Below are 20,286 nucleotides of genomic sequence, written 5' to 3'. Positions count from 1 at the left end.
TTGATGGCTCTCTCATTCTCCCTGTCTCCTCAGCTTGAAACCTTGGGGTCATCTTTGACTCTTCTCTCTCCTTCTCTGCTCATATCCAGCAGATTGCCAAGACCTGTCGTTTCTTTCTTTACAACATCCGTAAAATCCGCCCCTTTCTTTCCGAGCACTCTACCAAAACCCTCATCCACACCCTTATCACCTCTCGTTTAGACTACTGCAATCTGCTTCTTGCTGGCCTCCCACTTAGTCACCTCTCCCCTCTCCAGTCGGTTCAAAACTCTGCTGCCCGTCTTGTCTTCCACCAGGGTCGCTTTACTCATACTACCCCTCTCCTCAAGACCCTTCACTGGCTTCCTATCCGTTTTCGCAACCTGTTCAAACTTCTTCTACTAACCTATAAATGTACTCACTCTGCTGCTCCCCAGTATCTCTCCACACTCGTCCTTCCCTACACCCCTTCCCGTGCACTCCGCTCCATGGATAAATCCTTCTTATCTGTTCCCTTCTCCACTACTGCCAACTCCAGACTTCGCGCCTTCTGTCTCGCTGCACCCTACGCCTGGAATAAACTTCCTGAGCCCCTACGTCTTGCCCCATCCTTGGCCACCTTTAAATCTAGACTGACAGCCCACCTCTTTAACATTGCTTTTGACTCGTAACCACTTGTAACCACTCGCCTCCACCTAACCTCCTCTCTTCCTTCCCGTTCACATTAATTGATTTGATTTGCTTACTTTATTTTTTGTCTATTAGATTGTAAGCTCTTTGAGCAGGGACTGTCTTTCTTCTATGTTTGTGCAGCGCTGCGTACGCCTTGTAACGCTATAGAAATGCTAAATAGTAGTAGTAGTCTTATCACAATAAGATCCACTAACAAAATAACGTTTCCGAAAATACTCTAAATGCCCTGCTGTGCTGTGACATTTGGGGGGGAAGTTATCAATGTGGGCTACTAGTAAGACTTGTTATTTTACAAGCTGTGCTATTTTAGCACAGGTAAAATACAAACAGTATAAATAAATCCAAAGTTATGAAAGGGCAGTATTTATCTTACAAGCATTTGAAAGGCAAAATCAAGGCAGCCATTTTTTTTTAAGGAGTGGCGGAGTAGCCTAGTGGTTAGTGCAGTGGACTTTGATCCTGGGGAACTGGGTTCAATTCCCGGTGACTCTGGGCAAGAAGTCACTTAACCCCCCCACTACCCCAGGTACAAATAAGTACCTGCATATACTATGTGAACTGCTTTGAATGTAGTTGCAAAAACATCAGAAAGGCAGTATATCAGGTCCCATTAACAAGATTCCATTCACAATCTCAAGTAGCAACATTCCATGTAGAACCCCAAAGAATAGCAAGATTCCAGAATCCCAGCCTATTTGAGATTCTACATGGAATGTTGCTATTCCACTAGCAACATTCCATGTAGAAGCTGCGATTGCACCATGGAGCAATACAAAGGCATTATAACATCCTCATTTTTATCTCCCATTTGGAGTGGAGGAGTAGCCTAGTGGTTAGTGCAGTGGACTTTGATCCTGGGGAGCTGGGTTCAATTCCTATTACAGCTCCTTGTGACTCTGGGCAAGTCACTTAACCCTCCATTGCCCCTGGTATAAAATAAGTACCTGAATATATGTAAACTGCTTTGAATGTAGTTGCAAAAACCTCAGAAAGGTGATATACCAAGTCCCGTTTCCCTTACATTGCACTGCTCAAGATCATTGGTAGATCTGCATTGTTAGGTGGATTTTCATTCCACCTCTGTAGAAGGTTTTTTGTCAGGTTATGTATGGAGTGTGGGGTTCAGTTTTGGCAGCCATCTTCAACAGTTAAAAATACAAAGAGGGTTCATCCCAGTGATTATGGTCATGTGGAGGACACAGGTTTGATTCCTGAGATCCTCAGGTCTCCAGACCAGCCGGGGCTAGGAATCCTGTGGAGGCAGTGCTTACAGAACTGGGAAGCAAAGGACTCAATCATTGTGCAACGGTGACACCTAGTGGCAAGACTGAGGGCTCAAGAAAGAGCTCTGCATGTCAAGGAGGGTTGTTGTAATGACAGGCCTGAACTTGTAAGCATAGGCCTAACATTGACCATCTGGTCAATGTTAACGTCTTGCTCAAAGGACCTCCTTTGAAGGTGCTCCTAGTTCAGTGACAAAACACAAGGTAAGTATGGAAATTAGGGCAGGTGGGACGGGTATGCAAGATGCTTCTGAGGAAGAATCCTGTTCCCCAAGAGGCACTGCCTTAAAAATTCTCTGTCTAGCTCCTCCCAATAGAAGAAAGGGAAGCATCTGACATGTCTGATCAGGCCTGGCTGAGCCTTCTAGAGGGAAATGGAAATGGGACTTGATGTACCACCTTTCTGAGCTTTTTGTAACTACATTCAAAGCGCTTTACATATATGTTTGTGCAGCACTGCGTACGCCTTGTAGCGCTATAGAAATGCTAAATAGTAGTAATATATTCAGGTACTTATTTTGTACCAGGGGCAATGGAGGGTTAAGTGACTTGCCCAGAGCCACAAGGAGCTGCAGTGGGAATCAAACCCAGTTCCCCAGGATCAAAGTCCACTGCACTAACCACTAGGCTACTCCTCCACTCATTCCACCAATAAGAGCCAACCTCATCAGTGATGTCACAATGGCTTGATTGCCCAATACTTGGCTAACTTCTAATATTGTGATGTCATAAGGGAAAGGGGGAAAGGGAAATGGGACTTGATATACTGCTTTTCTGAGGTTTTTTGCAACTACATTCAAAGCGATTTACATCTATTCAGGTACTTATTTGGTACCAGGGGCAATGGAGGGTTAAGTGACTTGCCTAGAGTCACAAGGAGCTGCAGTAGGAATAGAACCCAGTTCCCCAGAATCAGAGTCCGCTGCACCAACCACTAGGCTACTCCTCCACTAGCAACATTCCATGTGGAATCTCAAAAAGGGAAATGGGACTTGATATACCACCTTTCTGAGGTTTTTGCAACTACATTCAAAGCGGTTTACATATATTCAGGTACTTATTTGGTACCAGGGGCAATGGAGGGTTAAGTGACTTGCCCAGAGTCACAAGGAGCTGCAGTGGGAATTGAACCCAGTTCCCCAGAATCAGTCTGCTGCTCTAACCACTAGGCTACTCCTCCAGGCCAGGCCAACAAAACTTCTTTCCCCTTTTTTTTTTATCTCTGATGGCCTGGTGGGGAGCAAGGCTCCTACCAAAGCCCACCATGATCGCCCAGGCTGACATCGGGGTGAAATTCAGCCCCCCCTCCCGCCCTATTAATGGCAGACTCTGGATCTGCCAGTCACCCTTGAGACATGTGCTTTAGAGCAGGCTAGAGATATACTTTTTTCAGTGGTGGCTCTTATACGACTTCTCAGGTTTTCTCAGGCCAGTGCTTCTTTCAGTGGAACCAGGCAGTTGCCTAGGGTGCTGAAAGTCTGGGGGTGAGCAGCCAGAAAATGTTTATGCCTTTTTATTCAATCCAGAACAAATGTTGCCAAGAGTGTGTACTCTTCTTAAACGGTTCACACATGCAGAATCTTTCAGGAGACAGTGCGCATTGTTACTGGTGAACGACATTGACCGCAAACAACAGCCCACCCCTAGTGAGATGGTTATTTAAATCTCCTCCCTCCCACAGGCCCTGCCACAGTGGCTAGCAGGAAGATGGGCACTTAATAGTACTGATTCAGATTCTTCTGTATGGACCAAGATCCAAGAACCTGCAGCTCATACTCAAGACTGGTCCTTCATTCTGCCAGCCACAGGGGCAGTTGGGTTAAGGTCAAGTCAGTAGGTTACAAGAGGGATGGAGCTGGGCCGCTGGGGGGGATGTGTGTTGGGGGAGGGGGCTTAGGAGCACAAGATTATAAATGTACTCACTCTGCTGCTCCCCAGTATCTCTCCACATTCGTCCTTCCCTACACCCCTTCCCGTGCACTCCGCTCCATGGATAAATCCTTCTTATCTGTTCCCTTCTCTACTACTGCCAACTCCAGACTTCGCGCCTTCTGTCTCGCTGCACCCTACGCCTGGAATAAACTTCCTGAGCCCCTACGTCTTGCCCCATCCTTGGCCACCTTTAAATCTAGACTGAAAGCCCACCTCTTTAACATTGCTTTTGACTCGTAACCACTTGTAACCACTCGCCTCCACCTACCCTCCTCTCATCCTTCCCGTTCACATTTATTGATTTGATTTGCTTACTTTATTTATTTTTTGTCTATTAGATTGTAAGCTCTTTGAGCAGGGACTGTCTTTCTTCTATGTTTGTGCAGCGCTGCGTACGCCTTGTAGCGCTATAGAAATGCTAAATAGTAGTAGTAAGATTAAAGTTTTTCCTAAAGCATCAAATATCCTTGCAGGGCCCCCCCCCCCCCCGGATCCTCTGTCAGCAGAAACAAGTAGAGCTGAAGAGCTTCGTGACTGATCCATTTGCTAAGGCTAGAGTTGCCTTTAACTCCAGCTTCCTGACAATTTGATAAGACTTTCACCACTGTAAAACAGAAGTAAAATGGGAGCTAAAATTAGCAGACCTCCAGTCTATTCCCCTGTAAATCCCTAAAGCAAGGAAGTGGGTTAAAACCCTGAAATGCTTAACCCTGTTTTTTCAAACTCAAAACCCCCCCCCAAAAAACTCTTGGGTCAGCAGTGGAATAAAGTTAACCCACATTTCTATGCTAATCTCTTGTGCTGTGCCAGCATGGTATGGGCTCCTGGTCAGCCTCAAGGTCACAACCCAGTTTTTAGGATTTCCCCAATGAATTTGCATAAGATCTATTTGCATACAATGGAGATCTCATGCATATTCATTGGGAAAAATCTGTGTTGTGTTGTGGCTCTCGAGGGCTGCGGTTGCCCATCCCTGCTCTAAAGCTTGGAAGTGGCACCATGTATGTTAATGTGCTGGTTAAAAGGGGGGAGGGGGTTATATCTGTCAGCATTGTAACCCTGCAACTCTCCAGCTGCCCTGGATCTCTTCAATAATTGGAATCTCCAGCAGCCCATCCTCCGCCATAAGCCTGGCAAACCTCTCTAGAGTCTGTGGATGTTCAGTTTCTGGTGTTCACACTTAACACCAGCAGAGGGCGCACCAACTCTTACAAACAGTCCTGGAACATCAGCTCCTCCTGACCTTGGCATTTTGCTTTGAGGTAGGGGAACTGAACAGGTCAGAGTTCTCAGCTTTTCCTTTCAACAGGGACACTCACTCTCTCACATTTCTCCGTCTGCCATAACAAAACTACAGCAGCTGAATTTCTACAAGGAACACGGGACAGCAGTGACCCTGAAACTCAGGAAGCTAGGGTACGGATCCACCATCCTTCTCTAGGATCCAAATATTTGGCTTCGGCGTACGCGTACCCTTTCCCTCCTGATTTTCTTATCCTTAAAAATATCCTTTGTCAAACATGGTTCTCAGATTTGGCACAGGCCTCTGAGTTTCTCTTGGGTTTTAAGTGACCAGGGCTTTTTTTGAGGGGGTACTTGGGGGTACTGAGTACCGGCACCTTTTCTATTTTCTGCTAAAATTGACCCATGGACCCCTACTACTACTACTATTTAGCATTTCTATAGCGCTACAAGGCGTACGCAGCGCTGCACAAACATAGAAGAAAGACAGTCCCTGCTCAAAGAGCTATGTAATAAAAGTGAGCCAAGTATAGGACAATCAAGCCATTGTGACATCACTGATGAGGTTGGCTCTTATTGGTGGCCTGAGGCATTATGACATCACAATATCACCTCTGATTACAAGAGACTACTACTACTACTACTATTTAGCATTTCTATAGCGCTACAAGGCGTACGCAGCGCTGCACAAACATAGAAGAAAGACAGTCCCTGCTCAAAGAGCTTACAATCTAATAGACAAAAAATAAATAAAGTAAGCAAAGCAAATCAATTAATGTGAACGGGAAGGAAGAGAGGAGGGTAGGTGGAGGCGAGTGGTTACAAGTGGTTACGAGTCAAAAGCCATGTCAAAGAGGTAGGCTTTTTGGATGGTTTTGTCTTTCGAAAATGAGCCCCGTAGTAAATGACAGCAGAAAAAGACCAATTGCCCATTCAGTCCACCCAGTTATTTTATCCTCACCAGCTGCCAGGCACAAAGTATAACTGGTGTAGGGCTACTTTTCACTGTATAATAATGTGGATCTGTTTCAGTCCATATGTTTACAGCAAATCAGAGAACAACAGAAGTTTAGCTCTTGGTATATTTGTCCAGTGCTACACATGGTCCTTCAAAAACAGACCGAAAGAAAGTTTTTGAGTTTTGATTTCTTTGGTGTTTCCTTTTATTTTCATACAGTATTGGATACAAATGTTCTTCTCCCAGGGGGAATATTTATGAAATGGTGTCCCACAATCACAGCCATGGCTAACATCGTTTGCTATGAATCCCCACCCACACTATATAATAACAACAGGCAGTGCTAACGTGGAACGCGGTTTGATAAATACAACCAAAGTGAGGATGCTTGTCACGCGGCTCTTAAGAAGGATTTGGATCGAGGCTTCCCAAATTTATCCTGCTGGCCCCACAGCCAATAGGCTTTCAGGAGAAAGGAGGGAATGTGCTGTGTGCAAACACATTGTTCCATCCTCTTGTGTCTACATTTATTGACCAATTGATGTTGTTACGTATTTTATTTAAAGACTCCTGATGCAGGCTACCAGCCGAAACATGGTACTGTGTTGAGTCTTCACCAATCTACAATCGACTGAAGTCTCCTCGTTTGTCTCTGGTTAGCCTGGTCTATGCCCCACTCCATTGTTATTGCTGCAAACGGATCTCCTCCATGTTCCTTGGAGTCAACGGCATAGCCACAAAGCAATTTCCGGGCGGGCGCATGCATTTTCTCTCCTCCTCTGCCACTCTTCACCCACCCACCAACCAACCCAGCCAACACTAAAAATCCTTGACTGGTGAGAATCCCCAAGCCCTGCCCAATAGAGACTTCCTTTGCTGAAACTCCCAAGCCATTTGTGGCAGTCGGGGGGGGGGGGGGGGCTGCACTCCCATGAGAATGTGTGGAGGGGGGATGGGGAGTGCAGCTACCGACTGTCACAGTGCTCGGATGGCCTGGTGGTTCCAGTCAGTGGCGTAGCTATCATGGGGCCACGGGGGCATGGGCCCCCCGTAGATTTGGCCCTGGACCCCCCTGCTGCGACCCTCTCTACCCCCCTTCCCACCGCCAACCCTCCCCCGCTACCGTTGCATATCTTTGCTGGTGGGGGACCCCAACCCCCACCAGCCGAAGTCCTCTTCTCGGCCACGCATCGTTGCTTGCTGAATGATCTGATCAAGTTTCTGTGCGTGCATCTGACGTCCTGCACGTTGTACGTGCAGGACGTCAGACACGCGCAAAGAAACAGATTCAAACTTGATCAGATCATTCGGCAATGCCACGCAGCCGAGAAGAGGACTTCGGCTGGTGGGGGTTGGGGTCCCCCACCAGCAAAGGTACGTGGCGGGAAGGGGGGGTCAGCAACGCCGCACGGCCGAGAAGAGGACTTTGGCTGGCGGGGATTGGGGTCCCCCGCCAGCAAAGGTACGCGGCGGGAGAGGGTTGGCGGCGAGAAGGGGGAGTCAAGGGTTGCGGTAGCGGCGGTGGGGGGGGGGGGGGTGGCGGTGCAGGGGGGGCTAAAATGTGCCCCCTCACCTCGGGCTCTGGACCCCCCTCCCGTTGAAGTCTGGCTACACCCCTGGTTCTAGCTAAGCAGAACTTCGGTTAGCAGGGTTTGGGAATCTCCACCAGCTACATAGATGATGTGCAGTGCTGTTGGGTGGGCCTGAGCCCAACCACTCAAGCCCACCCATGTTTGGGAGTTATCCAGAAAATCTGACAGGCTGGGGAGGGTCTCGGGATTAGTTTGCAAAGTGCTAATTTGGATTCTAAGGTGCCTTACAATCTCGTTCAGTCGATTGCCTAATTACAATTGAGTACATAAGAGATGAGGAAGTAAAGCGGCCGATATTCATACTGCAGGAGGCAGGCCCGGCTAACTCCTGCGGTCGGCGGTGTGGCTGGATATTCAATGCTGTGCCATTTCCAGTGACCGGCGTTGAATATTCGGTTTACTTTTGACCGGTTTAAACTTAACCGGCAAAGCCCATATTCAGTGTTGGCTGGTTAGGTTTATAGTGCTATTTAGGTGGCCCAATTTGGCTGCTAAACTTAGCCAGTGATGCAGCCCTACCACTTGAGGTGGAGGCCTCAGATGACACGCTCCAAGAGCGGCATTCTCCCCTTCCCTCCTCAACCCTTGACCTTAGTTTTTCTTTTCTGAAAAAGCAGCATCAGCTTCTTCTCCCACTGTGATCCGCCTCTTGATGTAACTTCCTGTTTCCTCAGAGGCGGGACACAGTAGCGAAGAGGCTGGTGCCAGCTGCACTGTGGCAAGGCAGCCAATGGAAATCGCTGCCGCTACTGCCTTTTGGAAAAAAAAAATAAGGTAAAGGATTGAGAAGGAGGGAGATGCTAGACTGGGTTGGGGGGGGGGGGGACGGCAGGGGGGCACTGAATATTCGTGGCTGGCCACTTATATCATGCAATATAGCCAGTTAGCTGCTATACACTGGCCATGAATATTCAGCAGGAAATAGCCAGCTATCCCCCACTGAATATTCACAGATAGCCAGTTAAGTGCTGTTTAACAGGCCAGAAGTCATTCCTGGCCAGTTAAATAGAGCTGAATATCAGGGGAAACAGGGCCGCCGAGAGGGGCGGGGGCAGGGGGGACAAAATTCCCCGAGCCCGGGCCTCCAAGGGGGGTCCGGCGCTGCAGTCCCCTCCACCCGCCCCCTCCGTCCACCACCAGGCCAGGCCCCCCTGAATTCAAATCATAGCGCCTCACCTCGACCTCGCTCCGTGTGAAAGAAGCGCAGCAGCGGCAGTCTGCAGATCGCCTACCTTCGGGCCTTCCCTCCCTGTGTCCTGCCCTCGTCTGACGTAACTTGCGTGAGGACGGGACACAAGGAGGGAAGGCCCGAAGGGAGGCGATCTGCAGACTGCCGCTGCTGCGCTTCTTTCACACGAAGCGAGGTCGAGGTGAGGCGCTATGATTTGAATTCAGGGGGGCCCGGTGGTGGACGGAGGGGGGCAGCGACGATGACGACCACAGGGGGGGCCCGGCCCAGTGTCTCGGCGGCCCTGAGGGGAAAGTAACTTTCCTAAAATCACACAGAGCTGTGATTAGAACTGAGACATAGACAGACAAAGTGACTTTCCCAGTGACACAGCTCAGATTAGAACTGAAGCGTACAGAGATAAAGTGACTTCTCAAGGTCATACAGAGGCAGAGGCTTAACCATGTGCCCAGCCTCCTGCGGACTCTTCACAATGCACTTTTCCAACCCCTCCCCCTGAAATAACTGTCCCCCTTCCTCCCTACCTCCCAACTTAAAAATATTGCCCCGGTGTCTAATGACATCCTCCCTCCTCCCTCCCCAGTAGAGACCCCTGACCCCCCCCCCCCCCCCATTCACTTCTGCCTCTGGGCTGTCATCTCCAAAATGGTAGCACCCCTGCCTTGTTTCTCTGTTCAGCTGAGACAATCAAGGGCAATTCTAAAATTCTTCAAAACCATTCTCTGCGCTTTTACAGCAGCTACTGATATAACAAACTTTTAACCATATTTACTTCCTTCTTATTCAAACCGATTTGACGGGATCAGTCCTCTTCTCATTCATCATCATTGGTTACCCATTTCATTTCGCATTCAGGTCAAAATCTTGACTCTAACATGCAAAGCCATTCACCAGTGGCGTAGCCAGACCTCGACAGGAGGGGGGGGGGGGCAGAGCCCAAGATGGGGGGGGGGACACATTTTGCTCCCCTCCTGCCGCCACTTCCGCCCCCCCCCCTGGCTGGCGGGGGTCCACAACCCTGGTGCCCTTTTTTGTTTTCAGTCGCGTTGTACGCTCGTTAAAACGAGTGTGCACAGAGACTGAAACCAGGACAGGGCACCAGGCAATGCGAGACAAACGATTTAGCTGGCGGGGGTTGGGGACCCCCACCAGCCAAACCGGGGGCCCCAGAGCCAATTTGGGGGGGGGGCCCAGGCTCAAATGGCCCCCGTAGCTACCCCACTGCCATTCACACTGCTACTCCTTTCTTTGCTGATTCCAGAACTCTCCGTTCTCTCAATGACCTACGTCTCACACTTCCATCATCGCAACCAGCAAACTATCAAACCACCAGGTCGAAGGTCTTTTTTTATACCGCTCCCTCTTTAGGGAATTCTCTCCCCTTTTTATTTACAACTGGAGCCGTCTTATCTGAGATTTCGATCCCTTCTTATTATTATTATTAGCATTTGTATAGCGCTACCAGACGCACGCAGCGCTGAACACCTGATACAACGAGAGACAGTCCCTGCTCAAAAGAGCTTACAATCTAAGTAATACAGACAGACAAGACGGTTACGGGTGAGGGAAGTAATGGGTGAGAAGGGAGGAATGGACAAGGGGAGGGCAATTGTGGCTGGGAGCTAAAAGCTGATTCGAGAAGGCCTTTAACATTCACACGGATGGTATCCACTGAATCTCTCTTTCTTTTGTTTTTTCTCTCTGTCCTAATTACCTCTGCGTTCTTTATGCCTGTTCTTTATTGCCGCTCTGTTCCTTTCTAAGCTCCTACTTTTAATCTGGTTTTAATGTACACTGCTCTGCTACTATATAGAAGAAAAACCAGGAACTACAGCCAAAGGTCTGTCATTCAGCAGAAGAAAGTGAACAAACACATTTTAAAAGAGAAAGATAAAAAACCAGCCATAACTGAGCTTTCAGGTCCTCTGACACGCTGGCTACACTTTTAGTGACAATTCAGAGGTTGTATACACAGTCCAGGGCAGTGGCGTAGCCACAGGTGGGCCTGGGTGGGCCAGGGCCCATCCACTTAGGGTTCAGGCCCACCCAACAGTAACATACGTTTAACAGGAGCTGGTGGGGATCCCAAGCTCAGCCAGCTTGAGACCTCCCCCTGATGGTAATGAAAACGCTACTCTCCACGATACCGGCGCATGCCTGCTGCAGACTGCCAAGGTAAAAAGAAGTGTTTTCCCACCAGCCGAGATATTTTTGGGGTGGTGGTTGGGAGGGGGGGGGGGGGGGAAGAACACTTGGTTCCCACCCACTTCTTGCCTAGGCCCACCTAAAATCTGTTGTCTGGCTACACCCCTGGTCCAGGGCCATCCATGTGAAATACGGAAGCCAACAGATGGCAGTGGGGATGGAACGTGGTCTCGGTGGTAACTCATTTTACTGTCCTGCCTTGCAGAGTGAGGTAGGGGAGGTACTACAGCTTTATCCAGTTGCTATGACTGGTACCCACCGCTGACACAGACAAGACCTAAGAGGGTGCATCATGCAAGTGGTACCTACTGAGGGCACCCACCATGCCAGGCTGAACCCAGAGCCTACAGCATGGCTGTCTCTTCAGGTTCATGCCGGTGCAAGGACAGAGGAAGCCTCTCTGACAGTCTCATTACAGGCTGCTCATCCTGACCTCTGGGTGCAACCGATGCAGGAAAGAAGCTGGTTGTCTCTGAGGAAGGTCTGAGGACTGCTAGAATATTTTAAAGCCCTTCAGTAAGGTCAGCGTGGGCGCTTTGCGCTTGCTCTGGGCTCTGGATGATTTCACTGTGATCACTTTGGCCTGAGCCACGGGAGGGATCTCCTTGTAACTGACAGTGGACAGGGTGCTAAAGGTGGGAATGCCGTGCTTGGAGCTGACTGCGGTGGCGATGGGCAGGCTCAGATAAGGTTTCTCCTCCGCAATGAACAAGGGTCGGACTGCCAAGTTCCTCTCCGTCTCTCTACGCACCTCCCTCACTGCGTCGTGAAACACTTGTCGCACAGATTCAAAGTCCAGACAGGCTGACACTTCATAAAACATGTAGCCGTACTTGGTGGCCAGAGATGAGCCGTCCGCCTTGCTCACCTGTCTGATGAAGTAAAAGAGAAAACAGTCAGTCAACCTTTACCCTAATGACATGTCACCTTAAGAATCTGGTCTAGTCCAACTTTTTTAATTCTTATCCCAAAGCACTTCAGAGCTCAACAGCTCCCCTTCTCAATATGCTCTGACCTCACCATTCACTTGATAGTAGACTGTATGTTAAGATGTGTGTCAGTGTTCTGTCCCTTGACAGCCTTGCACTAGTTTATAATGTGACCAGGGCTGGTCCTAGGGTTTCTGGCGCCCTCCTGCAGCCTATTAGTCAGCGCCCCTATCCATCCAGGGGTGGGATCATTATGGCTCCGCCCCTACAGTAGTCACACCCCTTTTACTAGCCATGGCATCATTGAAAATATTACACCTGTCTTCCCTTCCCTCCTCTCCATCCATCCATCCATCCATGTCCAACAATTCTCTCCCTGCCCTCCCCTCCATACACCCATGTCCAGCAACTCCCCTGCCCTCCATCCATCTATCCATCCATATCCAGCAATTCTCCTCTCCCCGGCTTCCTCCCTCCATCCATCCATATCCAGCAATTCTCCTCTCTCTCCCCTGCCCTCCCCTCCATGTCCAGCAATTTCTCCTCTCTCCCTGAGCCCTGCCCTCCCATCCATGTCCATCTTTGTCCATCGATGCTCCTCTCTCCCCTTCCCTCCTCCATCCATCCATATCCAGCAATTCTCCTCCCTCACCTCCCCTCCATGTCCAGCAATTTCTCCTCTCTCCCTGGGCCCTACCCTCCCATCCATGTCCATTGATCAATGCTCCTCTCTCCCCTGCCCTCCCGCTCCCATGTCTACCTGCCCGCCCTCTTCTCTGGTTTAAATCTTGTGTTTAAATTTACCTCCGACGTTGCAGCAGCTGCGCAGCATCAGTGAAAGCGCTGTTGCCGACGTCTCCCAGCCTTCCCATCACTCGTTCGTTCCCTCAGAGTCCCGCCTTCTTCTGATGTCATTTCCTTGCAAGGGCGGGACACTGAGAGGGAATGAACGAGCGAAGGGAAAGCTAGAGACGTCGGGCAGCAGTGCTTTCACTGACGCTGTGCAGCTGCTGCGACGTCGGAGGTAAATTTAAATACAAGATTTAAATGCCCCAGGGCGGCGCGGGTACTGGAGCAAGAAACCGAAGGCAGGGCTGTTGTCGGGGTCCGGGAGCTGAGGTAAGCGGCGAGGGTAAACATGGCATGGTGGCGCCCTCCAGAGGTCGGTGCCCTCCTGCCATGCTTACCTCGCTTACTGGGTTGGACCGGCCCTGAATGTGACCCTAAAATGTGATTAATGCTTTTACTGTTATTCTCACTTCTAAGGATTGTACTGCTGCTGTGCTCACTGCAAAGCTATATTGTGTGTAATTCAGTCACCCCTGCTTGTCTGTGTATAGTCCATTACTATTGGTCTATTCTCCTGCAAAGACCTCCTCTCTTTCTCAGCCAAGCTTGGCTCTTTTGTCTACCTGCTATCATTTCCTGGTCATTCTTATTATCTCTGTCCTGAGAGGTCAGCTGGATATCACATTTCCCTCCAATCGAGGACTGCCCCCTGGGACCTCCCCAGCTACCTGATGGCAGGCTCTGTCCCTATTGGTCCCTTCCCTCCTCCTCTCTGGGCTTGTGTGAGCCCCTCCTTGACCTCTCCTTCTCCATGAGGCATTCTCCATCTTGCTTCAGACCAGGTGCGTAGCCAGACTTCAGCGGGAATGGGGTCCAGAGCCCGAGGTGTGGGGGCACATTTTAGCCCCCCCCCCGGCGCCGCCGACCCCCTCCCCGCCATTGCCAACCCCGCTGCCGCCGCCACCACCAACTTTGCCCCCCTTCGACCACCCCTCCCGCCACCAACCTGCCGTCGCCTACCTTTGCTGGCGAGGGACCCCAACCCCCGCCAGCCGAGGTCCCCTTCTTCCCGCAAAAGGCTTCCTTCTGAACAGAAGGAAGCCTTTTGCGGGAAGAAGAGGACCTCGGCTGGCGGGGGTTGGGGTCCCCCGCCAGCAAAGGCAGGCAACAGTGGGAGGGAGGGTTGAGAGGGTCATCGGCAGGGGGGTCCAGGGCCAAATCTATGGGGGGCCCAGGCCCCCCTGGCCCCACGTAGCTAAGCCACTGCTTCAGACAGCACTTGTCCTGCTAACCCCCCCCTTGTAACGAACCCAATTTTTACCCAGTTCATTCTTTCTCATAAGATATTGCACAATCCCAGCCACCCAGCTCTGAACTCCTTGCATCTGTTTAACTATTCTCCGCCTCTGCAATAAAGCGCCTTCCCTTCAGATTTCTGTCTCCAACCACTGATACAACTCTCAGAATTATGGAGTCTCTGTTGCCTTGGGGCAACACTTCTGAACATCTGACTGTGAGTAAACTTTCTGTATTTATTCAATAAAGGAAATTTCAGAAGATAAAGAGGCTCCAGGTGTATGTGCTGGTGTGCCGAGGTTACACTTCTAGGATGTTAAAGCTTTAGAGATATTAAGTCTTGAGAGGCCTGACAGTCAGAAATCTAGGACTGGTGGACAACCGTCTTAAGGGCACATTCTTTCTCTAAAGATATTGCACAAACCCGGCACCCCATCTCTAAACTGCCTTCGTCTACCTAAGCACTCTTCCACCAGCCTTTCTTCAGATTTCATCTCCATCTACCATTACAGCTCTCGGAACTACGAAGCCTCTTGCCTTGGGGCATGAACTTCTGAACATCTACCAAGTGTGAGTAAATTATCTACATTTCTTCAATCAAGTAAATTTCCGAAAAAGAAAAGAGACTTCTGGGTGTTCGGATGTGCCAAGCTAATACTTCTTGGGTATTGAAGCCGTAAGGATATTATGCTTTAAGAGGCCTTGATAGTGAGGTCGCATGCAGGGAGGTTGGAGTAGAGTAGCCTGATGGTTAGTGCAGTGGGCTGGGGACCTAGGGAACGGGGTTCAATTCCTGCTGCAGCTCCTTCTGACTCTGGGCAAGTCAATTACTTAACCCTCCATTACCCCAGGCACAAAACTTAGGATTGTAGGTCCACTCGGACAGAGAAAGTCTTGCATATATAAACCACTTTGGTTGTATCACAGAAAGGCCGTATATCAAACCCTTGATCACTACTTTATACATCTGTAAAAAAGGCAGTGATGCAAAACAATACAGAGCTACCCCTGTCTCCTGTCCAGCTAGGACACCAGGCTACATCTGGCCACTATTTTCCAAGAAGCATAAGGGACCATGGAATCCTGCCTGTCCATTTCAGACGTTCTTTAAATCTGCAGTTTCTTTACGACTAAAGATTCAAGAGCAGGGCCTGAATGAAGAGTGAGAATCTGTGCATTATTTGGGAAGGGGGTGGGAGACCATTTCCAAAGCAAGAAGGATTAAATCTCCTGCCTAAAATAAAATATGCCAAATAGCAAAAAGCCGAGCTGATAAATCCCATCTGGTGGACTTAGACAGTACTCAGGAATTCCTGCCATGAATCAAATGCAGGAAGGTCAAATACCTGAGACAGAGAGGGGTGGAGGTCTGCATTCCTTGGCAGAGCTGGGCCGAAACTCAAAACCCCACACAAGGATAAAGACAGGAACTGAAGTGTCAGAGAGACAGAGAGAGAATCAGATACAAGTTTCATCGATAGCACTGGGAACAGAAATAGGCCACCAGCTACAGGATTCCCGCTTCCCCCCCCCCCCCCCCCCCCCCCCCCCCCGCTTTTACTGCTGTGACTAATGCTACACTGACGCAAAACCACCAGGTGGATTCCCTGTGCAAAAGCAGGGCCGGGGCTAGACATGGCAGACCCTAGGGGAGGGAGCCCCAAAGCTTGCTTGCAGATTGTCCCTCTTTCAACTTCAGGCAGGTTTTGAGCCCAGGTTACATGGGGGCTCAGGGCAATTGTCCTGTTTGTCCACCCCTAACTCTGGCCCTGTGCAAGGGACATTGGTGGGTATCAATCACAATGATGAACTGGGAAAATCATCTTCAAGAACTTAAATTTGGGTCAGTGGTGTCCATCCTATTAACTTTTAGATGAAGAGAGGAATTACAGAAACTGAGCTGCACTAGCAGACTGGAAAACTCAAATCGTGGGACATAAATTTATTTATTAGGATTTATTTACTGCCTTTTGGAAGGAATTCACAGCCAATAGATGCCAATGATACCTATTGGCTGTTCTAAACATAAAGACTGATATTGAAAACAGTGGCGTAGCTAAGTGGGGCCTGAGGGGGCCTGGGCCCCCGTAGATTTGGCCCTGGCCCCCCTCGCAATGATCCCCTTGAACCCCCATCCCACCACCAACCCTCCCCCACGGTCTCCGCCCGCCCCGCCGCCGCATCAGATACCTTTGCTGCAGCCAAAGAGAGTCTTCAGTTCAGCGCCGGAGTAGCGCCTTTGTTCAAGGAAGTTCCTGCAGTGATCAGCTGTTTCTGACGTCCGCATGTAAGGCATCAGAAACAGCTGATCACTGCAGGAACTTCCTTGAACAAAGGCGCTACTCCAGCGCTGAACTGAAGACTCTTTTCGGCTGCAGCAAAGGTATCTGATGTGGCAGCGGCAGGGCGGGCGGCGACGGCGGGGGAGGGTTGGTGGCGGGAGGGGGTCTAATGTGGGGGCGGGGGGGGCGACGGCGGGGGGGGGTTGGTGGCGGGAGGGGGGGTTCAATGTGGCGGCTGGGGGGGCGACGGCGGGGGGGGTGGCTAAACAGTGCCCCCCACCTCGGGCTCTGGCCCCCCTCCCAGCGAGGTCTGGCTACGCCCCTGAAAAGTGCCATTGAAATGGTCAACAAACCCCTCCGCTAAAAACTACTTTGGCTGCCAATCAAAGAACGAACGCATTTTTATTTATTTATTGCATTTGTATCCCACATTTTCCCACCTATTTGCTTTCAAGATCTGCCCAATGGTTCACAAGATTATCTACGGTGAAGCCCCGGGATACATGACAGGCTTGATCGACCTACCTACGAGAAACACATCCGAATCATCACGAACATACCTAAGCCTGCACTAGCCAAGCTGCAAAGGACTCAAATGCAAATCAACCTACGCATCCAACTTTTCCTACATAAGCACCCAATTGTGGAACGCATTACCAAAAGCCACGAAAACCTCATACGACCACCTACACTTCCGGAGAACACTAAAAACGTATCTTTTTTAAAAAGGCATACCCTACCAACCCAACAAGTGCCTGATCTCTGCAACACAATAACACTAGAATTCAAAATGCACAAAACACAACTCTCCCACTGTTCAACGACCTTATGTGGCTGAACCACATGAACTTTATCTCATCTCAACATCACTCTGTATTTGTAAACACCAGAGACTGCAAACGCATCTCCGGAACGATGTAAGCCGCATTGAACCTGCAAGTAGGTGGGAAAATGTGGGATACAAATGTAATAAATAAATAAATAACAGCAGGCACCAGGCCACAGAAGTGCTTTATTGTAAAAACTAGTAAAAGAGGCCTGTTTCTGACACAAATGAAACGGGCACTAGCAAGGTTTTCTTTGGCTCCCCTGCAGCCACCCATGTCCAGCGACCCTCCTCTCTCCCCTGCCCCCCCTCCAGCCACCCATGTCCAGTGACCCTCCCTCTGGACATGGATCAGCTGTGAGGCATGTTTTTTTCCCCCCCGGGTTCTGAAGTTGACATCATAATGGCTACGGTGATGTCAGCCTGATCTACGGAGCCTAGCAGACCAACTCGGAATGAGCCACGGGCCCAGGCAAGTCAGAACGTTGGAGGTGAGAATTATTATATAGGCTTTCCCCCTGGTTGAACTTTGGCAGTTTTATTTGGAAACTGGGCAAAGCTATACATTTTAAAGAGAGATGTGGTTTGGGGGTACAGCAAGGGTGAGCAAAAAAGTTATATGGTTGAAATTCAGCCACCAAACTTACAACCTATATGTCTAATCATCATTATCTAGCTATTTGGCCAGGATGTTTTCAAGGTATACGTAGGGGGTCGATAGTCAAAGCGATTTAACTAGCCAAAATGGCCCCTGGTCAGTTAAATCGCTTGTTCAGGGCTATCTATCAGTTAATGGCCAGTTAGCACCGAACTCAAAACCTGCTATTTGGGGGAGCAACATTTGGTCAGTTAAGTGCCAATAATTCAGCAGTTAACCAGCCAAGGTCACCACATAAATAGGACCCCATAAAAGTCAGCCCTATCTTTATGCAATAACTCATAGCTGGTTAACTGCTGAATATCGCACTTAACTATGTCTTAGCCAGCTCTGCAAACCTGGAAATTCAATGCCGAAGCCCAGACATGGCCTGGCATTGAATTTCTGAACGTAACACCAGCAGAAGTCAGAAAAACACTGAGCGTCGCCAGCTAAAAATCAACCCTGTGAATTTTAAAAACCCGCATTAACAAAGATGGGGCCACTGAAAAGACATAGAACATTAAACATATAAATCATACAATTACCCCCAAATTCTATATAATCGCATGATTGTCGAAGCGTATTCTATAACAATGTTCGTAGGTTTGATCATGTCACCCCTTTGCTGCGATCCCTCCACTGGCTTCCTATAGAAGCTCAGTATAAATTCAAGCTTTGTTTATTCACAAGTGGAAGAGTGGCCTAGTGGTTAGTGCAGCGGACTTTGATCCTGGGGAAGTGGGTTAGATTCCCACTGCAGCTCCTTTTGACCTTGGACAAGACACTTAACCCTCCATTGCCCCAGGTACAAAATAAGTACCTGAATATATGTAAACCGCTTTGAATGTAGTTGCAAAAACCACAGAAAGGTGGTATGTCAAGTCCCAGTTCCCTTTCCATATTTGTGATTCTACATGGAATGTTGCTACTATTGAGATTCTAGATGGAATGTTGCTACTATTGAGATTCTGTTGCTACTATTTGAGATTCTAGATGGAATGTTGCTACTATTGAGATTCTGTTGCTACTATTGGAGATTCTACATGGAATGTTGCTACTATTGAGATTCTAGATGGAATGTTGCTACTATTGGAGATTCTAGATGGAATGTTGCTACTATTGAGATTCTGTTGCTATTATTTAAGATTCTACATGGAATGTTGCTACTATTGAGATTCTGTTGCTACTATTTGAGATTCTAGATGGAATGTTGCTACTATTGGAGATTCTAGATGTAATGTTGCTACTATTGAGATTCTGTTGCTACTATTTGAGATTCTAGATGGAATGTTGCTACTATTGAAGATTCTAGATGGATGGAATGTTGCTACTATTGAGATTCTGTTGCTACTATTTGAGATTCTACATGGAATGTTGCTATTATTGGAGATTCTACATGGAATGTTGCTACTATTAAGATTCTGTTGCTACTATTTGAGATTCTACATGGAATGTTGCTATTCCACTAGCAACATTCCATGTAGAAGCCTGCCCTTGCAGATCAGCAACGCGGCCGCGCAGGATTCTGTTGCTGTGAGAAATAGAAGCCTGCCCTTGCAGATCAGGGATGTGGCCGTGCAGGCTTCTGTTTCTGTGAGTCTGACATCCTGCACGTATGTGCAGGACGTCAGATTCACAGAAACAGAAGCCTGCGCGGCCGCATAGCTGATCTGCAAGGGCAGGCTTCTATTTCTGTGAGTCTGACCCAACTCTGGCCTCCTTCAGGGTGAATGAGTGCCACTTCTTTTTCACTGCCTCATTGATACGTGGTTTGGTGGATTTAAATGAATGTGGATGTCTATAAATCCTCTGCCTCCTTGCTAGATCTCCAGATAAGACGCTGCTTCCATTTATATGAGCTTCAAACTCCACTCTCGCCCAAGCGGGTTTCCGCTTTCATGGGTGTCAGTGAGCCCTGGTCTTCAAAGCCCCCTCCTGGCTTTTCTAGCCCTTTTTTTAAATTTTGGTTTCCTTATAATCTTGCTGTTTGTAGAACTTTTGCCATCTGCTACTGCTCTGCCCTGGAGACCTGTGTACAGGTGCCTTAATTATTGCATTTTCCTCTTTTTTTCAAGCACATCATTGCGTTTTTCCTCTCTGTTTCTAATATTGTATTTTAAACGTAATAATAATGATAAAAAATATAAGTACATAAGTAATGCCACACTCGGAAAAGACCAAGGGTCCATCGAGCCCAGCATCCTGTCCACGACAGCGGCCAATCCAAGCCAAGGGCACCTGGCGAGCTTCCCAAACGTACAAACATTCTATACATGTTATTCCTGGAATTGTGGATTTTTCCCAAGTCCATTTAGTAGTGGTTTATGGACTTGTCCTTTAGGAAACCGTCTAACCCCTTTTTAAACTCTGCCAAGCTAACCGCCTCCACCACGTTCTCCAGCAACGAATTCCAGAGTTTAATTATGCATTGGGTGAAGAAACATTTTCTCC

The 20,286-nt window shown here is 48.8% G+C and overlaps 1 protein-coding gene across 5 annotated transcripts in view; it reads right to left on the bottom strand.

Annotated features, from left to right (window-relative positions):
• Positions 1–11,125: 11,125 nt before the first annotated feature.
• Positions 11,126–20,286, bottom strand: part of RASL12 (RAS like family 12) — a 79,537-nt gene continuing 70,376 nt past the window's right edge. For all 5 annotated transcript variants that reach the window (XM_030189768.1, XM_030189771.1, XM_030189769.1 and 2 more), the window contains exon 6: positions 11,126–11,945. In XM_030189768.1, coding sequence (XP_030045628.1) covers positions 11,567–11,945 — 379 coding nt within the window. In that variant the 3' untranslated portion in view covers positions 11,126–11,566. The remainder of the gene's footprint in view (positions 11,946–20,286) is intronic.

This window comes from Microcaecilia unicolor, chromosome 1 (genome assembly GCF_901765095.1).
Source record: "Microcaecilia unicolor chromosome 1, aMicUni1.1, whole genome shotgun sequence".
Taxonomy (NCBI): domain Eukaryota; kingdom Metazoa; phylum Chordata; class Amphibia; order Gymnophiona; family Siphonopidae; genus Microcaecilia; species Microcaecilia unicolor.
This window is presented reverse-complemented; position numbering and strand designations above follow the sequence as displayed.